The following is an 18,956-nucleotide window of genomic DNA, read 5'->3' on the forward strand; positions in this document are numbered from 1 at the left end:
CCTAGCTCTCTGACACAAAGGAGAGGGGTATTAAACATCTAAAGCAAACCAAACAGCGTGAAAGCTCCTTATAAGGCCGTGGGACCGAGGACGTGACTGGAGTCTGAAAACAGCACAGTGGCCAGGAGAGGAGGAGGAGGAGGAGGTGGAGGTGGAGGTGGAGGTGGAGGAGGAGGTGGAGGAGGTGGAGGAGGAGGAGGAGGTGGAGGTGGAAAAGGAGGATGAGAAATATGTGGAGGAGGTAGAGATGGAGGACGTTGACGAAGAGGAGTAGCATAAGGAGGAGGAGGAGGTGGAGGAGGAGGAGGAGTTGGAAGAGGAGGTGGAGGCGAGGCAGCGGAAGAGGACACGGAGGAGAGAAAGGAAGGGGAAGAAGAGGAGGAAGCAGAGGAAAAGTTGAAACAGGCAGAGGGAGGTGAAGAGGACAGGTTCACCCCAAACACAGGGCTGACCAGAACATCACCAGAGCTGGAACCAATTGAAACACAAAACATAGGGTCCTAAATCCACCGAAATCATTTTCGATTGTGAGTGCACATGTAGGGTGTGTGTATTGGGCATGGGTGTGTGTGTCTCTACACCAGCAATGACCTGTGTGTGTGTCAGGAGGCAGCAGGGGGTCTGTGTCTGGGATGTTCAGCTAAAGGTCAGGGTGAAGTCTGTTTGTATGTTGCTGGGTTTGTGCGTGTGTGTGTGTGTGTGCACATGTGTGTGTGTACTCTCCCTGGAGGAGTGATTCGGGTGAGATGGCTGAGACAGGTAAATAAGGCCTGAGAGAGAGAGAGAGAGAGAGAGAGAGAGAGAGAGAGAGAGAGAGAGAGAGAGAGAGAGAGAGAGAGAGAGAGAGAGAGAGAGAGAGAGAGAGAGAGATATGGAGGAAGAGAACGATAGAGGAAGCCAAAAGAGGGCGGGAGGCCAGAAAGAACGGAAAAAGAAAGAGAGAAGCATCAGAAGAGAAGGGGGAGGGTTAGAAATAGAGGGTTAGTGATAGAGGGTTAGAGATAGAGAGATAGAGAGAGGCTTTTGCTGAGATGGTTTCTCCAGACCCAGAATCGTATGATAAGCAAAGTGATAAGAAGTAGTGTGATAAACCTATAGTGGTTCTGGCACACACACAAGTCTACACACACACACACGCACACACAAGTCTACACACACACACACCCACACAAGTTGACACACTGATACAGATTAAACATTGGAAGTAGAGGAGGGGTGCTGCCTTGACATAATTTGAACACCCTTTTCTGTGAGCGTAATCTGTCTTTTATTACAAAATATTATTTACGCAATCCATTACGTTTGAGTTTCGTGACTAAATATAATATGTTTCAGCGCAATGGCGTTCTCACCTAAAGTGAAGACGTTGGAAAAGTAATTAAAGTTACAGTTTGATGAAACCACGGAGTCACTGGAGATTTTGCATAAATTACTTCAATTAATCACACGCCGTATGGTTCTCATTATACCTCTGAGGAAGTTAGGGATCCTCTTTCTGTCTCTCGCTTTCATTCTCGCTTTCTCTTTCATCTCCCCTCCTACCTGCTCTCTCTCTCTCTCTCTCTCTCCGTCTGTCTGTCCTTTCTCTTTCTTGCTCGCCACAAACATCCACTCTGTCACTCACCCCCGCCGTGTCAGCCAGCCGTGCCTCCAGGTCGTCCGCGAGGTGGAGCCCCCTGCTGTCTCCCAGGGTGAAGAGGTCCTCCAGGCTGCCAATCTGGAACACAAGCGCATGCTAGACTGAGCGGCACACATCGACGGGGCCCTCCGCATCCACCTGTTACCGGATGAGGACTTTATAGCTCAGCTACAACTGGTGTTAGCTAACAGGAGACCTCCACGCCCTAATACACCGCTTCCCTGGCCGGGGCAGGGCTGGAGGACTTGGGGCAGAAGGCCCTGGTAAGCACGTGAGTACCGACATCCTGATGGGGCTTCAGCGGAGGCCTTGGCCAGGCTCAGGGAGGCAGGGTGACACATCCTCCAAACACCACTAACTCAATCCTACTGACCGCCCGGGAGAGTTGCACGTAACTAAGTGAAATCCACTTTGTGGCAATTGTGTGCTGGTGTGTGTTTGTGTCTGTGTATGTGCGTGTCTGTCTGTGTACGTGTTAGTGTGTGTGCATGTGTGTGTGTGTGTGTGTGTGTGAAGAAGATTCTTTCTCCTCCCTCTATGCAGCGCCCCGAGGGGGCTCAGAATGAGGCTGCAGAGTAAATGATCCTAAATTGAGTTCCCTTTCCACAGCAGATACAGGAGGGAAGGAGAGAGGAGAGAGGAGAGAGGAGGGGAAGTGAGAAGAGAGGAAAGGAGAAGTGATAGGAGAGGGGAGGGGAGGGGAGGGGAGGGGAGGGGAGGGGAGGGGAGGGGAGGGGAGGGGAGGGGAGGGGAGGGGAGGGGAGGGGAGGGGAGGGGAGGGGAGAGGAGAGGAGAGGAGAGGAGAGGAGAGGAGAGGAGAGGAGAGGAGAGGAGAGGAGAGGAGAGGAGAGGAGAGGAGAGGAGAGGAGAGGAGAGGAGAGGAGAGGAGAGGAGAGGAGAGGAGAGGAGAGGAGAGGAGAGGAGAGGAGAGGAGAGGAGAGGAGAGGAGATACCACCACCATGGCAAACCCTCATATAGCCCCCCATCATGCACCATGGCAGGGCCACACAGGAACAATAAGAAGCCAATCAGGGTGTTGGGATGGATCTCCCTGCTAATGGAGCCATTGGAGAAAGTAATCTAATTCACCAGCAGCAATTAAAGCTGGGAGAAGCCTGTCACTATCAATTATCCCCTGCTTCTGTCCAGATCTGCTGCCTGGACCAGGGGTTTGTCTGACACACTGACTGTCACACACACAAACGCACACACTCCATAACACACAGACATGCACGCAATCACACACACACACACACAAATACACCCTGCACTGTCCCCAGACACACATACACACACACAGACACAAATGTATTTCAAACTAAAAAATCTTGGACTGTGGATAACTGGGACTCATGCCAGCACTATCACGCCGTGAGAATTTCTGCTGTGAAACTGAGTCACAGAACTTACAGGATACAGAACGTGTCTGTTTCCCACTCTGCTAAAACGCCGGCATGCCGAGCTATGGTTTACATTAAAATGCCAGCAGGGAAAATACAAGAGTTCTTCAGCTAAAAAAGAAGATAAGAACACTTGGAAAACACTACTGGTAAGATGTTCTCATTGAAATCTGTCCTCTCTCCACTGCTCTCTCTCTCTCTGTCTTCCATATTTCATTAAACTGATGTGCGTGATATAAAACAGATAGAGGCTGACCGACCGACAGAGTGAGCCACTAGCCACAGCTAATAAAACCCAGTCTGTTAAAAGGATGATTATCCACTGTAGTAAACACTTAGGCCTCGAGTTTGGCTAAAACTCTGACTGTACTTGTTTTATACTGACTGCATCTGCTGCTGGAAACAGACAAGCTGTAACATCTTCATTTGTACAATTGGGGTACTATTGGGGAGACCAACTGTTGATCTACGGACTGGGGAACATTTTGAACAACATGACAGTTTGGAATTTAAAATGGATGATTGCGGCTCTGGCATTCCTGGTAAGTACTTCCTCATTCAAATCCATAGTCTCTCACACTACAGTTCTCTCTCTCCTCCACTAACCCCTGGGCTGCTGCCAGTCGCTCTGTTAAACATATCACAGCAGCTACATGGTAATACCTGTGGTAGCTACACTGTAGTTAGGCACAGTAGGAATTGTGAAGTGGCTACATGATAATACTTTCGAAATCCAATTGTTAGGTAATGCAATCATTTTCAATGGTAAATCCTGTAAATTCTGCAAGTCCCTTCATATGAATGGCTACTTCCTCACAAACGCAGACTTAACATTGTTCGAATCTTCTCTCCGTCTTTATGTGTTCTGACATGTGCAGAGCCTTTCCTTTGCTGGTGAGGGGTTGGAAAACTCAAAACAACTCTCCTTTTGTAGAGTCAAGAGGGATATTGCAATGTTCTTACTCTTAAAATTGCGTGCAACCTACCCAGTCCCAACTATGAGAGTGAAGACAATGAAGATGAGCGTCTCAGCATCAGGGATATTCAAGATTTAGACAAAAGTGGAAAGACAAGATGGCCCAGTGGATCTCTTCAAATGATTTGCACGACACAATCATGCAACATTTTGGGGAAGAAAAAAGTCAAGAGATATTTTACGAATGTGCCACCATTTGTTTTTGTCCTATTTCTATTCCATTTTCGATTGGGTTATTCACTACTTTTGTGGCAAATGGAAACGCTATATAACTATTTTGATGTTAAATGATTATTTAAATGTTCGTTTTTTTCTGATCTTGATAATTTAATGAATAAGGGAGTCAGGTGGCTGAGCGGTTAGGGAATCGGGCTAGTAATCTGAAGGTCGCCAGTTCGATTCCCGGCCGAGCAAAATGACGTTGTGTCTTTGGGCAAGGCACTTCACCCTACTTGCCTCAGGGGAATGTTCCTGTACTTACTATAAGTCGCTCTTAATTTAAATGTATTTCTTATTGGTTGTCAGTATCCATATACTGTTTATATAGTGACCAAGAAATGTTAAAAAAAAAGTATGTTTATGTTGTGAACAACACTATGAAGAGTCATGCTACCGTTTATTTGTTTTTTGTCTCAGTCTGTCCTAAATCTCCCTTACAAGCGTACCTTGCAGGTGTGTCAGAGTGGATCCCGCTTCTTGACTCTATCTAGTTTCTCTCTCTTTCTCCTTTATTCTCTCGTCCTCTCTTTCTCACTCGCTCTCCTTTCCATCGCCCCTCTCTCCCTCTCTCCTCTCCTCTCTCCATTTCAATATTGAAGAGAGTTTTATTAAGGCATGGACTCAGGGGTGCTGAGGCGCTCTCCGTAATTTTCCTACAAAGTGCTTTAATCCATCACACGGCCAACACCAGGTCTCTACACCCATACATCATCTCAACCCACGGAGCCTGCTCTGCTGTGCTCTCCACCTCTTACTCCTGCATCTCTTCCTCGTCCTGACCCCCCCTCCTCCTCCTCCTCCTCCCTCCTTCCTCCTCGCTGCACTCAACAGAGTAGGGGAGAGATTAAGAAAGAAGGAGAGGAAGAGAGGGTAAGTAATGGAGGGGACCTCACCCCCAATCCCAGCCATTAGACGATTGGTGCCCTGCCTTTAGAGGGGGGACAAGAGTGAGGGAACCATGGAGAGCTGGAGGGGGAATAAGGAGGGCAGTCAAAAAGAAAGGGAGCGGGGAAGAGTGAAGGCAAATCAGAGAAACAGTGAAAGATAGGGAGGAAAAAAACTGCACAAGAACTAAGAAAGAGGGAAACATTCGGAAAGCAAAGAGGGAGGGAGGGAGGGAGGGAGGGAGGGAGGGAGGGAGGGAGGGAGGGAGGGAGGGAGGGAGGGAGGGAGGGAGGGAGGGAGGGAGGGAGGGAGGGAGGGAGGGAGGGAGGGAGGGAGGGAGGGAGGGAGGGAGGGAGGGAGGGAGGGAGGGAGGGAGGGAGGGAGGGAGGGAGCATTCAAGGCTACACCCAAAGGAGGACTAACTGAGAGCTGAGGGCCGCTAGACCTTAGCTGGCCGGGAGGATGGATGAAGAGGAGAGAGAGAGAGAGAGAGAGAGAGAGAGAGAGAGAGAGAGAGAGAGAGAGAGAGAGGGAGGAGGGGGGCAGAGAGAGAGAGAGACAGAGAGAGAGAGAGAGAGAGAGAGAGAGAGAGAGAGAGAGAGAGAGAGAGAGAGAGAGAGAGAGAGAGAGAGAGAGAGAGAGAGAGAGGGAGGAGGGGGGCAGAGAAAGATGATACATGGTCTACAGGCACCAACACCAGTTAGGCTCTGGTAATGACATGCTAATGACATGGTAATACTATGCAAATGACATGGTAATCTAGCAGTGGTATTCCACATCACTAGAAAGAGGGGCATTCTGGGAGGCCTTACACCATTGGTTAGAGATGTGTGACTTCCTGTTTTAAGTCGACACACATGCTTGTTTCTCATGCTTTCATACATACTGTATATAAACAGAACTTAACTTTCATTTTATTCCTGATTGTCCTAGAAACAATACTAGTTTCACCATAGAAGTTGGGTTTGAATAAAGTGGAGTATGATCCACATTCATTGAGCCAATCCCTGTTCCCATTATTGAACAGGATGTGATGTTACTAAGAGGATTTAATATGGTTGACATTTAGCGGGCGTGCATGGCGATAGAATATAGTCTGCAGACTGTGTGAAGAGGGGAGACGATCAAACACTAATTAAACTCAAACCAGTCTGTAAAACGACACTTCTTTGTAAAAATTAAAATAAAGAATATAGTAATATACGTGACTTTGACAGATGAGGACAGACTCGGTGAAGCAAATTATTTCCGTATAGGTCATTCCGTTGGATTCTACATAATACAATAATGCACAGGCCCACAATGGGGTTAAGTAGAAGTAGTGTATGTGTGTGTGTGTCTTTGATCAGATATTAAATATTCAGAGACACTGCTGTAATTTGTGGAAAGTCCGATATCCTCAAATGGAATCGACAGTCAGCAGTTTCAAGCTCACCTGACAGAGAGCCTCGATAAAACTATTAAGAAACATGAAAGTGAGGGTCCATGGATGCTCCTGAACGTGCTTCTGACCTGGGAGATGAACTGGAGTCCATGCTGCTGGGCCAGGACTTTGGCTGATGTGGCTCCTCCCTTTATCTCCACAGCGTAGAACACTTGGGGCTTGGAGCTGCGCTGCCCCCCTGTGGCCATAGACAGGCACTGCAGCAGGAAGCCTGCAGCTTGAACGGCCAGGAACATGAAGGCTGCTCTTCTAACTGTCCTGGAGCACGGGCAGTAAAGAGGAAGACTTTGTCTTTTCAGCCCTTGGAACACACACACACCTACACTCCTCCCCCCACACACACAAGTACACGCACACTGTCACTAGTTTGCTCGTTACAAAAAAAACCTGATGAATAAACTGGTTGAAATCCAGTGGTCTGTGGTTCTTATTGTACTAGGTATGTATAAGTATGGTCTCTGACTGTCATCTGAATCCACTCACCTGGTGCTGTAGAGCAGTCGCTGGGAGATTGTCTTTAGTAGTACTGCTGTCTAAGTAAGGACTGGCTGAAGCTGGACCAGACAATTCTCTCTCTCTACCTTTTTCAGTATCTCTCTCTTTCTCTGTCTCTCACTCTCTCTCATTCACCCTCTCTCTCTCTCTCTCTCTCTCTCTCTCTCTCTCTCTTTATCTCATCTCTTGATGCAAAGCATCGGAGACACACCAGTAGTTTGTGGACATGCAAAAAGGGGCCTTTATTTGACTGCTATACAGTGTGCCATCCCTTCCTCTGCCTCTTATCGTCTTATCATACTTGATGAACGACCGCTTCATCTCACAAGTAGAATGTTTGGAAGAGGCGGCCGAGCTGATCTGGGTTGTAGAGGAGGTGCATGCTGTGTATTAATCAGTGCTTCCTGGACTACACAGCACCATGACTCACACAGCGTACTTCTGCAGCATGCAGCAAGGCTCAGTCCCCTGGCTCATATCCAACAGCTTCCCGAGGGGACTGAACCTCAGTCAACCCCTGTAGCACTGGGCAGGACCACGCTGTTCTCAGCTCGCAGGCAGAGGGAGAGAGAATGGGGGAAGATAAAGAAGGGGGAGGAGAAAGATGGACAGACTGAAGGACAGAAAAACAGAAAGACAGAAAGACAAAGAAAGAAAGAAAGAAAGAAAGAAAGAAAGAAAGAAAGAAAGAAAGAAAGAAAGACAGAAAGAACGAAAGAACGAAAGAACGAAAGATAGAAAGAGAATAATAAAGGGAAGGAGGCAGTGAAAGGAAGGTTCACTGCATAGAACACAGAGGCCCTCCGGCCTACTGGGACACTGATAAAGCACCTGGACATTTTTATAGACAAACTACTTATTCCCGTTGTCCTATCGCTCAGAGAGACTGATAAGTTTCTGTCCCTCCCAGCCAGGAGGAAGAAAGGGCCAGGGAGAGGGCTTTTCAGGGCTCTAATTGATCAAGCTGAGGCCTCTGGGTTTGTTCCAAGATAAAGCTGACTGGCTCCCTCCTCAGCACAATGGTCAGATCTCTTCCAGAGAAAACCCTGTGAAGATAGAGAATGTACATCATTATGCAAAGTCATTATAGGTTTTAACTACATAGAACTCTTTCAGAAAGAGGTTTAATGCTAACGGTTTTAACAAGACTTCCAGAGGTCGGACTCGAGGCCATGCACTGCCAGCTGGCTTACTCAGAGGTCACTGCTGCTTGCTGCTGCACCAGCAGAACAGGCTAGGATTACACAACTAATGTTTTCTTGAAAAACTAAATAACTGTCTTCCAAAGCGTAAAACTTATTACGCATTATTAAATGTCAACCTTAATTAAAAGTGGAGCGCATGTCATCGTAGATAATTATGATGACTTTGGATCTTTTGTATTAAACTCAATAATTGCTACATTTTGATTATGGATTATACAGTGTATTTAGTGTATACAGAGTAAGTATTTAGATATATTTAGATATTGAAACCGGAATGAAACCGGCTGAATACTATAGAGCATGTGGGGAGCTGTAGGACCTCGTAAGTATTATGAATATTATTGAAAAAATAGTGTGTATGCAACAACGTGTTTTATTGCACAGTCTTGTGTATTTCTACTAACAGCCTGGTCACGCCTCTCTAGAGAATGGCGAACCAATCATTGAAGAGACGTCCTTGGGTTTCCGACTGCGCAAGCCCAGCTTACGAGCGCGGCAAAGGCAGTAAACCCAAATATACAAAAGAGAACGAGAAGGAAGCGATATTAGCAATCTGCGTAAGAAGAAAGGATCATAATTAACTTCGGGAATATAGATATTCGCAATATTCTGATGAAAATAAGCGTTGCTGTCTGGATTGTTGTCTGGCTTTGTTGTGGTTCCTGACTAGCCAACAGCAACTTATAGTTTTCTAAGTTAGCATGCTTGCTGGCTTTGTGACAGCTCACTAAAGCGGGGTGCAACAATACACATTGTGTAGCAATGTATTTTTCTTTGCAGTGAACGAAATGGACGAGGACTTCAATCAGTCTCTCACTCCTCCGGTGTCACCGTTCGCAGCGGAGAGTTCGTGCAGTTTGGCTCCCGCTCGCCCACCCTGTTTCGGCTGCCTTTCCGAACCGGGACGGGATAACACCCTGCAAGTCTCACCAGACGCTTACATCGGCAGAGGTTCACTGAAAAGGTAAGTTACACTTAAAGTCCTCAATGTGTTTTAACTTTAACAGTCTGTTTTTTGGTTTGAGCGCAACTGTTGTGGTTCCGCTGCTCCAGGTTGCTGCTGAGACTGGACCCAGCCCCGGCTGACTATGAATCAGACACCGTGGAGCTGTTCGGCTTTCTCTGGGTGACCGAGACGGCCCTGGTGGAATCCACGCAGCTGCTGTTCGGCCTGTTCAGGTGAGGGCGAGGTATTCACCTCATCATAATAATAATCATACTAATAATAGATTGGATTTGTAACGCACTTTACATTTGAAACAAATCTCAAATAGTCATCAGGAATTCATCACCTTATTTTTCTCTACTACTTGATCACACTTGCACTCTGCACAGTACAGTAAACATTACAAGTCACATAGCCATTAGTTTCCCTGCAGACAACTGTCTTGCCAGAAAAAGAATAAATCTAAACTACTGCATGTAAACAAGCTATAGTCTAAACACATGTTTTAAATTGTGAGCCGGGTAAGGGCATCATGTGGTCACAGTGAACTGTGTCTCATGAGACTGTTGTATTGTCATCTTACAGACAGAAGGTGTTCAAACTGGAGACACTTGCACAATCCAGCTCTCATGACTTTGGTGAGCTATCTTTGACTCCACATTCCTGCATATCATGAAATGTCGAGACACAAGCTGATGTTTCTTCACACCTTCGAGCTGCCTGTGTTCTATTGAGTAGAAGTGACTTCATTGGCTGTTAAGAGATGATTCTAATTGTGTAATGTAGTTGTGATGTGGCTTGTGTTTCAGGCCAGGCTAGTGGACTCCACTACGAGGCTGAGGACCTGAGGCACCAGTGTGTGCAGTTCCTTCAGTATGTCAAAGTCTTCCTCTACAGGTGAGGACACCGATTGGCTGCTGTCCACAGACAGTCCACACCCACACACAACAACTGTGTAAGGATCCTCCCTAAACCTCCCTTTCCTACGTTTACATGTAATCATTCAGCAGAGCGACCGATAGTAAGTACAGGGACATTCCCCCGATACAAGTAGTAGTGCCTTTCCCAAGGACACAACTTAATTTTGCGCGGCCGGGAATCGAACCAGCGACCTTCTGAGTACTAGCCCGATTCCCTAACCGCTCAGCCACCTGACTCCCTACACATCCTCACTTGCCTCCGACTCCTCCCCTTGCCTACTCCTCTTTCCCCCCCTCCTCCCGTTTCCTCCTGCCTGCCCGTGTGACCGCCGGCTGTGCCCCTCCCGCAGGTTCCTCTCGCCCCCCAGGCCGGAGCAGGCTGCCCCCCACCCCTACGAGGCCCTGGAGGCCCTCTTCCCCTCGGCTCTGCTGGAGGAGCTGTTTGGGCTCTCTCTCCTCATTGGGCGCCTCAGAGACATGCCCGCCAGCGTGCAGGCTGCCTTCACCATGCAACACATGGGCAAGGTACTGTCCTCCACCCTTGGCAAAATGGAACTTAACGGTGTTGATGGTATGTGAATGTAGGGCGTGATCTGTCTCTCTGTGTCGGACGTGGCCTTCATGGTCCCTCTGCCTTTCTCTGATTGGTCTGCCTGTCTGTGTCATGTCATGTCTCACAGCCTTTGATTGGTCTGTGTGTGTGTTCTCAGCTGCTCCCGCCCACCTGGCACCTGCTCCACCTGCACCTGGACCTCCACTGGTCCCTTCTGGAGCTGCCGCACCTGCTGGGTCACAAGATGCAGGGTAGGCCCCGCCCCCGGGGACATCCCACACCCTCTATAGGCCTGCACTCACTGGGTTCTGGAAGCCTTCCACCTTTTATAAAGTGTGTGTGTGTGTGTGTGTGTAGGCCAGGTGGTGTACGTGCAGCAGGACCTGACAGGAGAGAACGTGACCGACGTCAGCCTGCTGGAGCAGCAGCTCACCAACCTGCTGTGTGACCTCACCAGCCTGGCCATCAGCAAGTACTGCAAGGTGACTCCCCCCTGACCTGGAGCTGTCCCAACTCTGTGCCACCTTGCTGTTAGTGTGTGTGTGTGTGTGTGTGTGTGTGTGTGTGTGTAACTGGTCAGTGTGTTGCAGGTGCGTCCGACGGAGGCGCAGAGCAGCCAGCCGTACCTGTGCTCCTGCAGCAGGGAGCTGTGGATCCAGCTCATACACCTGCTGGAGCACAGGAGCAAGGTGCTGCACACGCCGGTGAGCTCTCTCACACGCACGCACACACACACAGACAACCTTCCGAGTCGAACCTGTCCATATCACGGCAGTGGGTGTTTTTATTCAGCATCTGTTTGCCTCCTCCTCCCCCCAGTCTTTCTGGAGCTACATGAACACCCTGCTGCGTCCTCTGATGGGGGGGCCCCGGCCCGAGTCTGGCCAGGGTGCCCCCCTCCCACCCTGCAAGGATGCCCTGGGCTTCAGCTGGTGGCTGGTGACCCACCTGGCAGAGCTGGGCCAGTACAGCCGCAGTGGCAGCCTTCAGACTGAGGTAGGGGGGGGGGGGGGGGGGGGGGCTCTCTCACCCAGGACCATACCCTTGTGGCACTCGGCAGGTCTGGGGTGGGGGGGTGGGGGTGGGAGTGGGGGGGCCCTGGGGTGGATTGGAGATTGTGTGTGACAGCGTATGTTGACTATTTGTATCCAACATTTGTCGTGCAAATTGGCATTTACGCGAGTCGTGCCCTGTCTTCACAGAAACAGCTGGAGGATAACTGGAGCTTAGTAGGAGAGCTGCTGAGGGCCTCCTGTAACCCCAAGGTACTGCCCGCCCTGCCTTGCCCTGAGACCGTGCTGGGGGAACAGGCTACTTGTTTTGCTGTCTCAAAACTGAACGCTGTGTGTGTGTGTGTGTAGGGAGGGCTGCAGGAGGAGCAGGTCAGGATGCACGTGCACTGCTGTCTGAGTGTGTGTCTCATGTGGGGCCCCAACACCAGCACCGTGTCTATCCTCTGGGAGTACTACAGCCGGCACTTGGTGAGACCGCTTAAAAACCTCCCCTCCACCTCCCCTCCACCTCCTCCGTATTCCTCACTCCCGCACTCCCCCATGTGGTGTCCCCAGGGAGGCTCCTTCTCCGTGCCCTGGCTGGGGGTGTCCTCTTTGGGCAGCGTGTCGCGGAGCCCCCTGGCCCTGCTGGAGCAGGCCCGGAGCTGCTGCGGCCCCGCCCCCCTGCGCTCCGCAGGCCACGCCCAGCTCTACCGCCACGCCTCCTCCTTCCTCCTCTTCCTCAGGATCCTGGCACTCTACCTGGCCCAGGACAGCGCCCCCTGGAGGCAGATCAAGGGGAGGTGAAGACTGGGAGGGAGGGAGGGAGGGAGGGAGGGAGGGAGGGAGGGAGGGAGGGAGGGAGGGAGGGAGGGAGGGAGGGAGGGAGGGAGGGAGGGAGGGAGGGAGGGAGGGGTGTAAAAGAGAATGAGGGAGGGACATATGGTGTGGAGGGATGAAGGGAAGCCTGGTCGCTTTTTGCAGTATGCCAGCCAGCATGCTTTTTTCTGGCAGCCCACAATCTTCTGCGCAGCGTAAGACCAACCAACAATTTTTCACTAGGAAATGTGACGGATGAATGATCAAGGGGGTTCGAGGTGCAGAGCTATGACAATGTTTGTGCCGATTGTATGCAGACTGCATGCAACCGTATGTACTTCATATGGGCAACTGGAGTATTAAAAGTGACAGGACAAAGTATGCGATTTGAGACTTGTGTTGAGGCCGTATGTTAATAACCAACACCCGCTGCCCGGCCCCCAGCCCGCGGGGGTGAAGGCTAATGCTCGTGCCGTGTCGTTAGTCTTCTAAAGCTGGTTTGCTGCTGCCAGGAACCAAGTTAGGGGGTGGCCTACCGCCATGGCAACGGCCTGATCACCTCCCCTGGGAGACTGGAGCATCTGGTTGCCCCCGGAAACGAGCTGTCTTGGACAAACAGACAAACAAACAAATCCCCCAAAATAAACAGACCCGCAAACACGAAAGCCGACCGACAGGTGTGTGTGTGTGTGTGCGTATGTTCTCAACACACACACACACGATCTGTTCCTACGCATGTCTCTTTAACTTTTCAACACGTCAGTCATGAAATATACAACGCATCTCCAATCCTTAGGCCGGGGCTCATTCAAATTCCAAACAGCTTCTCCAGATTCTGACAGTGGTTGGGGCATTAGTAATGTAATGGCTTTCCCTGCGAGCTCCCTGGAATGCATGGACTGTATATTCACTTCCAACGCTCCACGTTGCTATTCTATACGAGCGCCGCGTCATTTGAAGCCTTTTTATTAGTTAGGCTCTAATCGCATATGATGCACTGCTGGGACCAGTCAAGCAAATTATTATGTTATCATAAGTAATAGAGTTAACTCCCCTCCACCCCCACACTCTCTCTCTCTTTCCCTCTCTGTCTGTGTCTCTCGTTCCCTCTCTCTGTCTGTGTCTCTGTCTGTGTCTCTCTCGTTCCCTCTCTCTCTGTCTGTGTCTCTCTCGTTCCCTCTCTCTGTCTGTGTCTCTGTCTGTGTCTCTCTCTCTTCCCCTCTGTCTGTGTCCCTCTCTGTCTGTGTCTCTCTCGTTCCCTCTCTCTCTCTTTGTCTGTCTCTCTCTCTCTTTCCCCCCTCCCTCCAGGGTGTACTCCAAGTTCCACCAGCGTCGGATGCAGGAGCTGTCGGAGGCGGGGCTCGCCCACTTCCTCCTCCTCTTCCTGGTGGTGGCCCTGCGGGCGGAGCCGGAGGACGTGGCGGGGCGCGCGTGCGAGCTCCTGGGGCTCCTGCCCTGGGACGGCCCCCCGGCCCAGCGGGGCCTGGTGTGGAGGGGCCAGCTGGCCCTGCTGCTGCTGCTCCAGGACCGGGGCCTGGACGTGGGGCCCCAGGCCTGCTGGCTTGCCGACTCCTTCTCCAAGTCGGCCCGGGAGTTCTACCTCCGGACCACGGAGCCGTCCAGGCGCCTGGCGCTCTGGCCGCCGCTCGCCTCCTACCTGGAGGGCGTGGCCGAGGTGTTCGAGACGAGCAGGGCTCTCGGCCAGTCGGAGGAGCGGCTGCTCAACGAGGGCTTCGGCCTCCTGCTTCCCGCCTGCCGGCAGACTGAGCTGGGCTCCGCCCTCGGCTTCCTGCAGGTCGTGCTGTCCCAGCTCCGGTGAGGAAGCACACAGACACCTGTGTGTATGTGTGTGTGTGTGTGTGTTTGCACACACTCGCCTATGCTAAGTGTAGGCACTTAAGTCCGCAATCAAACACACATACACACCCCACTCACCGGTCCCTGCCTCTGTCTGCTTTTTGAGTTGCCCCAAAGCCCACCCCAGTCCCCAGGTCCCAGAACACTCAGGGCCCAGTGGACCTGACAAAGGCAGGGCTGTGCTCTTCCTCTCTGCTCAGGCCCTGGGACTGGGGGGGCCCTTCTCTGGAGCCCTGCGGCCCCCGGCTCACCCCAGCAGGTGCTGGCAGAGGCCTGCCTAGAGTTACGGCCCCCAGGGGCCCCTCAGGCATGGAGGGTTCAGCTGCAGGACACAGGTGTGTGTTACACCAAGCGTGGGTCAGAGGGCCACAGGTGAAACAGGGGTCTGGAGACTGACAGGCAGCAGCAGTAGAGGCGCCAGGATACCTAACCTGTCTGTCTTCTCTGTGTGTGTGTGTGTGTGTGTTTGTGCACTGGATCTTTGTGTGTGTCTGTCATGCTGCCTGTGTCAACGTGCGTCGTGTTTGTTTGTGTGTCTCTGTCTGCCGCTGTGTCTTTGTGTGTGTGTGTGTGTGCTCGCACGCTGCACAGCCAAAGGGGATTAAGTGGGGACTCTGACGATGTCTTGTACAATGAGTCTTGATGTGTGTGAAAGGACCACGCCGCCGTGGCAACGCCGTGGTAACGAGGCTAATGAATTCAGGCTCTAATCGATTGTTTCAGCTCTCTCTGGATTAGATACAACCTTGCTGGAAGGCGCAGCCGAGGTGTGTGTGTGTGTGTGTGTGTGTGTGAAAGGGAGACAAGCAGTGGGGGGAGGGGGGGCTTGGAGAAGGTGCCAGTGCCCACCCATACCCCCCCCCCCCTTTCGGGGTGAAGGAGGGACAGAGGGATCATCTCTCGTCTAAATGAGATTACAGCTCCTTCAGCTGCTTATCTGGGCTAATGCCAGCCGCTGGGAGGGTGTGTGTGTGTTTGTGTGTGTGGGGGGGGGAGGGGGATTGTCGGTCTCAGCCTCTGCCCCACGCCGCACCAATACACCACTAATCCCCCCAGAGAGAGCAGGGAAGAGGAACGGGGGGAGGGGAACGGAGGGGTGAAAAGAAAAGGGAGGATTTGAGAGAAGGTACAGATGGGAAGAAACGACTGGTTTGGAGGAGAGGGATCTGGTCTTGAATAATGACTTCAACACTTGTGTGTGTGCGCGTGTCTGTGTGTGTGTCTTTCAGGCGGGTCCATCAGCGCGGCGTCCAGGCGGGCCCCTCGGTGGCCAGTGTGGGGAGAGAGCGCCACCTAGCGGTGGCAGCAGCCCTGTGGACCCACTTCTTCCCCTTCCTGCGAAGCCTGCGCCTCACCCAGACCCCCCCAGCCCCCCTGGCAGACGCAGCCGCAGGTCACACACACACACACACACACACACACACTGCCTCCTGTATTAGCAAAGCATGTTCAATCCGCAGCATTTGTGATCTGAATACTTTTATCCACTAGAAATACTATAGTATACTATATATCACCTTAATCACACCTTTTTGGTTTGCAAAAAAAAATTCAGATCAACTTGGATCCTTCTTATGGTTGTTAATTAATTAAATGGTTGTTGACTCTTTTCCCAGGATTCACTCTCCTGGCCTTTGACCTGCCGAGCTCCGCCCCCCAGGACCTCCAGCCTAACCCTGTCCAGTCCATCATGCACTGCTTTGGCTGGGATGACATGCTTCACCCCCTCCTGGTGACTCGTTACCTGCCTCACCTGCTGCAAGACAGGTACTCACTCTGACATCGACTACTCTGGTCTCTCTGCCTCTCGCTCACCTGCTGTCTGACCTCGACTACTCTGGTCTAGCTCCCTGTCTCGTTGACCTTGTGTCCTGTGTATACATGGGTATGGAGCTGCTGTGAACAGCTGCAGGCTCTCTGTGTGTAAAAAGAGCCTGACCAGTCTTCTGGTTCCCAGTGAGCTGGTGGCGGCGGTGAGCTCCGGCTCAGGTGCTTCTGCTTCCGGTCCGGCCCAGGCTCTGTGTGTGAGAGCCTGGTTCCGGTGCTTTCTCCAGCAGCACCTTCACAAGAACCCAGACAGGTCCGACAGCCGTGCAGGTACAGAATCTCACGCCCTAGCGATGCTACACACGCACACACACACACACGCACACACACACACTCTACTCAAAAAGTGATTTGGGGGTTGTATGATGTGTGTGCTGACAGGCAGGGCTCTGGAGGAACAGCTGGGTGAGCTGACCAGGCTGGTTCTGCGGCTGCCTGAGGTGGACTCCCTGCTGCAGCGCTCTGGCCTGCAGCCTGCAGCCTCCAGACCGGAGCCCAGACCAGCTCTGCAGCTCTTCATCAAGGTACAGCAGACACAGGGGATAAACATGCATACACACACGCACACCTGTGTCAGACGTGTCACCTGACATGCATACTTCTCTCCCTTTCTCCTCGTTCCCGGTCCAGGCCGTGGGCCGGGTCTACGGTGGTCTCCAGGTTCTGTCGGAGCGCGCTGCCATGGTTACCAAGGCTCTGGACTACCTGGGAGACTTTCTGAAGCATGTCAAGCCCTACCTGGTCAACAAGAACCCAGAGGGTCTGCAGCTGGCCTACTGGGTTGGAGGTGGGTGGAGCTGGTGTGCTGGGCTGGAGGTGGATGGAGATTGCCTCCTGGGGTGTAGATGGGTGGAGCTTGAGGTGGGTGGAGGCCTGGCGGAGGTATCTGACTTCTTCATGTGTCCCTTGTGCTGTTGCAGGCTGTGTGGTGAAGCACTGGAGCCCCCTGCTGGCCTCCTCCCGGGCCCAGCAGCAACTGTTCCGCCTGGTGGAGGTCCTGCTGCTGCCCCACTCCCTGACCCACCTGGAGCAGGCCCTGCGAGACAGCCTGCCCCTCTACCTACAGGTAACTGCCCCTCTACCTGTGGGTAACTGCCCCTCTACCTGCGGGTAACTGCCCCTCTACCTGCGGGTAACTGCCCCTCTACCTGCGGGTAACTGCCCCTCTACCTGTGGGTAACCTCCCCTATCCAGATATGTAACAGACTCTACCTGTCCCTCTGTCCAGGGTCTGTCCGTGGCAGCCGGCATATCCCAGTCTCAGGGGGCGGGGCTAAAGCAACAGCTCCGCAGCGTCATCGCCAAGTACCTGGACCACTTCCTCCCGGCCACGCCCTCCGCTGGAGTCATAGCCAATCACCCGGTGCTGCTGGCCGCCTGCGAGGCCACGCCCACCCCCCATGGGGCAGGACTGAGGAGGAGCATCCTGCAGGTCCTCTGGTAGGTAGACTGTCTAGTAGTTTGTATGACTGTCTGGTAGTTTGTATAACTGTCTGGTAGTTTGTATTCTTTGGTAGTTTTGAAAGTCTCTGGTGGGTCGACCAGTATAGAGTGTAGGCCTATCATAACTGACCCAGCACACAACCTGCTAACTCTGACCCTCCCCGTTTAATGCAGCGACAACTTCCTGCAGTTCAAGGGCCACGCCCCTCCTCCCCGCCTGGCCGCAGTCCTGGCCTTCCTATTGGAGCTGCTGAGACGGAACAAGGATGCTGACCCCGCCCTGCTCACCGTGCCCCTCCCCTCCGTGCTGCGCTGTCTGATGCTGGTCAACGAGCCACAGGGTGAGACTGCAGACACACACACACACACACACACACAGAACGTACTGCGTGTGCATCTGAGCTGACTGACGTGTGTGTGTGTGTGTGTGTGTCAGTGAGGAGGATCGCTACAGAGGCTCTGCAGCTGCTAGTGGAGAGGTGTGCAGCTGCAACAGATGGACCATGTAACCAGACCACCACTGTCTTAAAGTAAGTCGCTTGACCTCCTAGCCTCTCTACCCAGTACCTGCAGCGATACGTATCCCTAATCCATGTGTGTGTGTCCATCCTGCAGGTCGTTTGTAGAGCAGAACGAGGGTGTGTATGACAAGCAGGTCTACAGTGTTCTGGAGACTGTGGCGGTTCTAGATCTGCCAGTGGTGCAGGCTCTAGTGCCGGTTCTGTCTCTGAGCTTGAGGAACACGGAACATAAGAGAGGCCTGGGCAGGAACAGCACCTTGAGGTGAGGAAGCAATTCTCTTTCTCACAACGGAAGGATGAAGTCATCGGTCCCTTTTCACCCCCTCTCTTTTTAAAATCTCTCTTACTCTCTGGATTGCAGGAGTGCCTACAAGAAACTGCTGAGCATTTTGGGAGATGTAGGCCAAGCTGAGGCCATCAGTCTGGAGGAGGAGTGAGCCCTGGACCTCATCACATGACCCCTGACCCACCCCTGACCCCCCAGCTGACACATAGAAGCCAGAATATATATGCTTTGGACATAATGTATGGCTTCTATTAATTTATTTGTATTTGTACAGATGCAGTATGATTGTGTTTATCATACATTCATGATAATGATGTGGATTGTGATTAAAATGAAGATGAAACTCTGTAAACTTTCCACCTGACATGCAGCATATGTGCGCGTGTGAGGCAGCAGTGTCCACGCTGCCTGGCTTCACGACAGCCCCGTCTTGCCTCTCTCAATCAGGATCTTACTTCCTGTCACAGCTATATACTGCACACACTAGTCCCCCCATACTGCTAAACGGCCTTCCTCTGTCCTACAGTT

General features: G+C 51.9%; 2 protein-coding genes across 2 annotated transcripts in view; one reads left to right on the plus strand and one right to left on the minus strand.

The window, feature by feature from the left end:
* The window catches only part of LOC146300916 (proprotein convertase subtilisin/kexin type 4-like), a 53,150-nt gene extending 46,350 nt beyond the window's left edge, over positions 1 to 6,800 (minus strand). The window contains exons 1-2 of the mRNA XM_084669134.1: positions 6,633 to 6,800; positions 1,625 to 1,717 (exon numbers count right to left, since the gene is read on the minus strand). Of these exons, the coding sequence (XP_084525260.1) occupies positions 1,625 to 1,717; positions 6,633 to 6,800 (261 nt within the window). The remainder of the gene's footprint in view (positions 1 to 1,624; positions 1,718 to 6,632) is intronic.
* Positions 6,801 to 8,740: 1,940 nt separating this feature from the next.
* mms22l (MMS22-like, DNA repair protein) lies at positions 8,741 to 18,780 on the plus strand. Its single transcript, XM_084707488.1, has 25 exons — positions 8,741 to 8,821; positions 9,045 to 9,228; positions 9,318 to 9,443; positions 9,796 to 9,848; positions 10,020 to 10,107; positions 10,481 to 10,655; positions 10,841 to 10,934; positions 11,041 to 11,165; positions 11,274 to 11,387; positions 11,503 to 11,679; positions 11,886 to 11,948; positions 12,045 to 12,164; positions 12,252 to 12,478; positions 13,803 to 14,309; positions 15,581 to 15,744; positions 15,968 to 16,118; positions 16,309 to 16,448; positions 16,560 to 16,702; positions 16,809 to 16,965; positions 17,099 to 17,244; positions 17,407 to 17,618; positions 17,796 to 17,962; positions 18,058 to 18,151; positions 18,237 to 18,404; positions 18,504 to 18,780. Exons 2-25 carry the CDS (start codon positions 9,053 to 9,055, stop codon positions 18,577 to 18,579), a joined length of 3,663 nt encoding a protein of 1,220 aa, XP_084563614.1. The 5' UTR covers positions 8,741 to 8,821; positions 9,045 to 9,052; the 3' UTR covers positions 18,580 to 18,780.
* The last annotated feature ends 176 nt before the right edge of the window (positions 18,781 to 18,956 follow it).

This window comes from Hypomesus nipponensis, chromosome 2 (assembly GCF_054491055.1).
Source record: "Hypomesus nipponensis isolate SF chromosome 2, ASM5449105v1, whole genome shotgun sequence".
Classification (NCBI taxonomy): Eukaryota; Metazoa; Chordata; class Actinopteri; order Osmeriformes; family Osmeridae; genus Hypomesus; species Hypomesus nipponensis.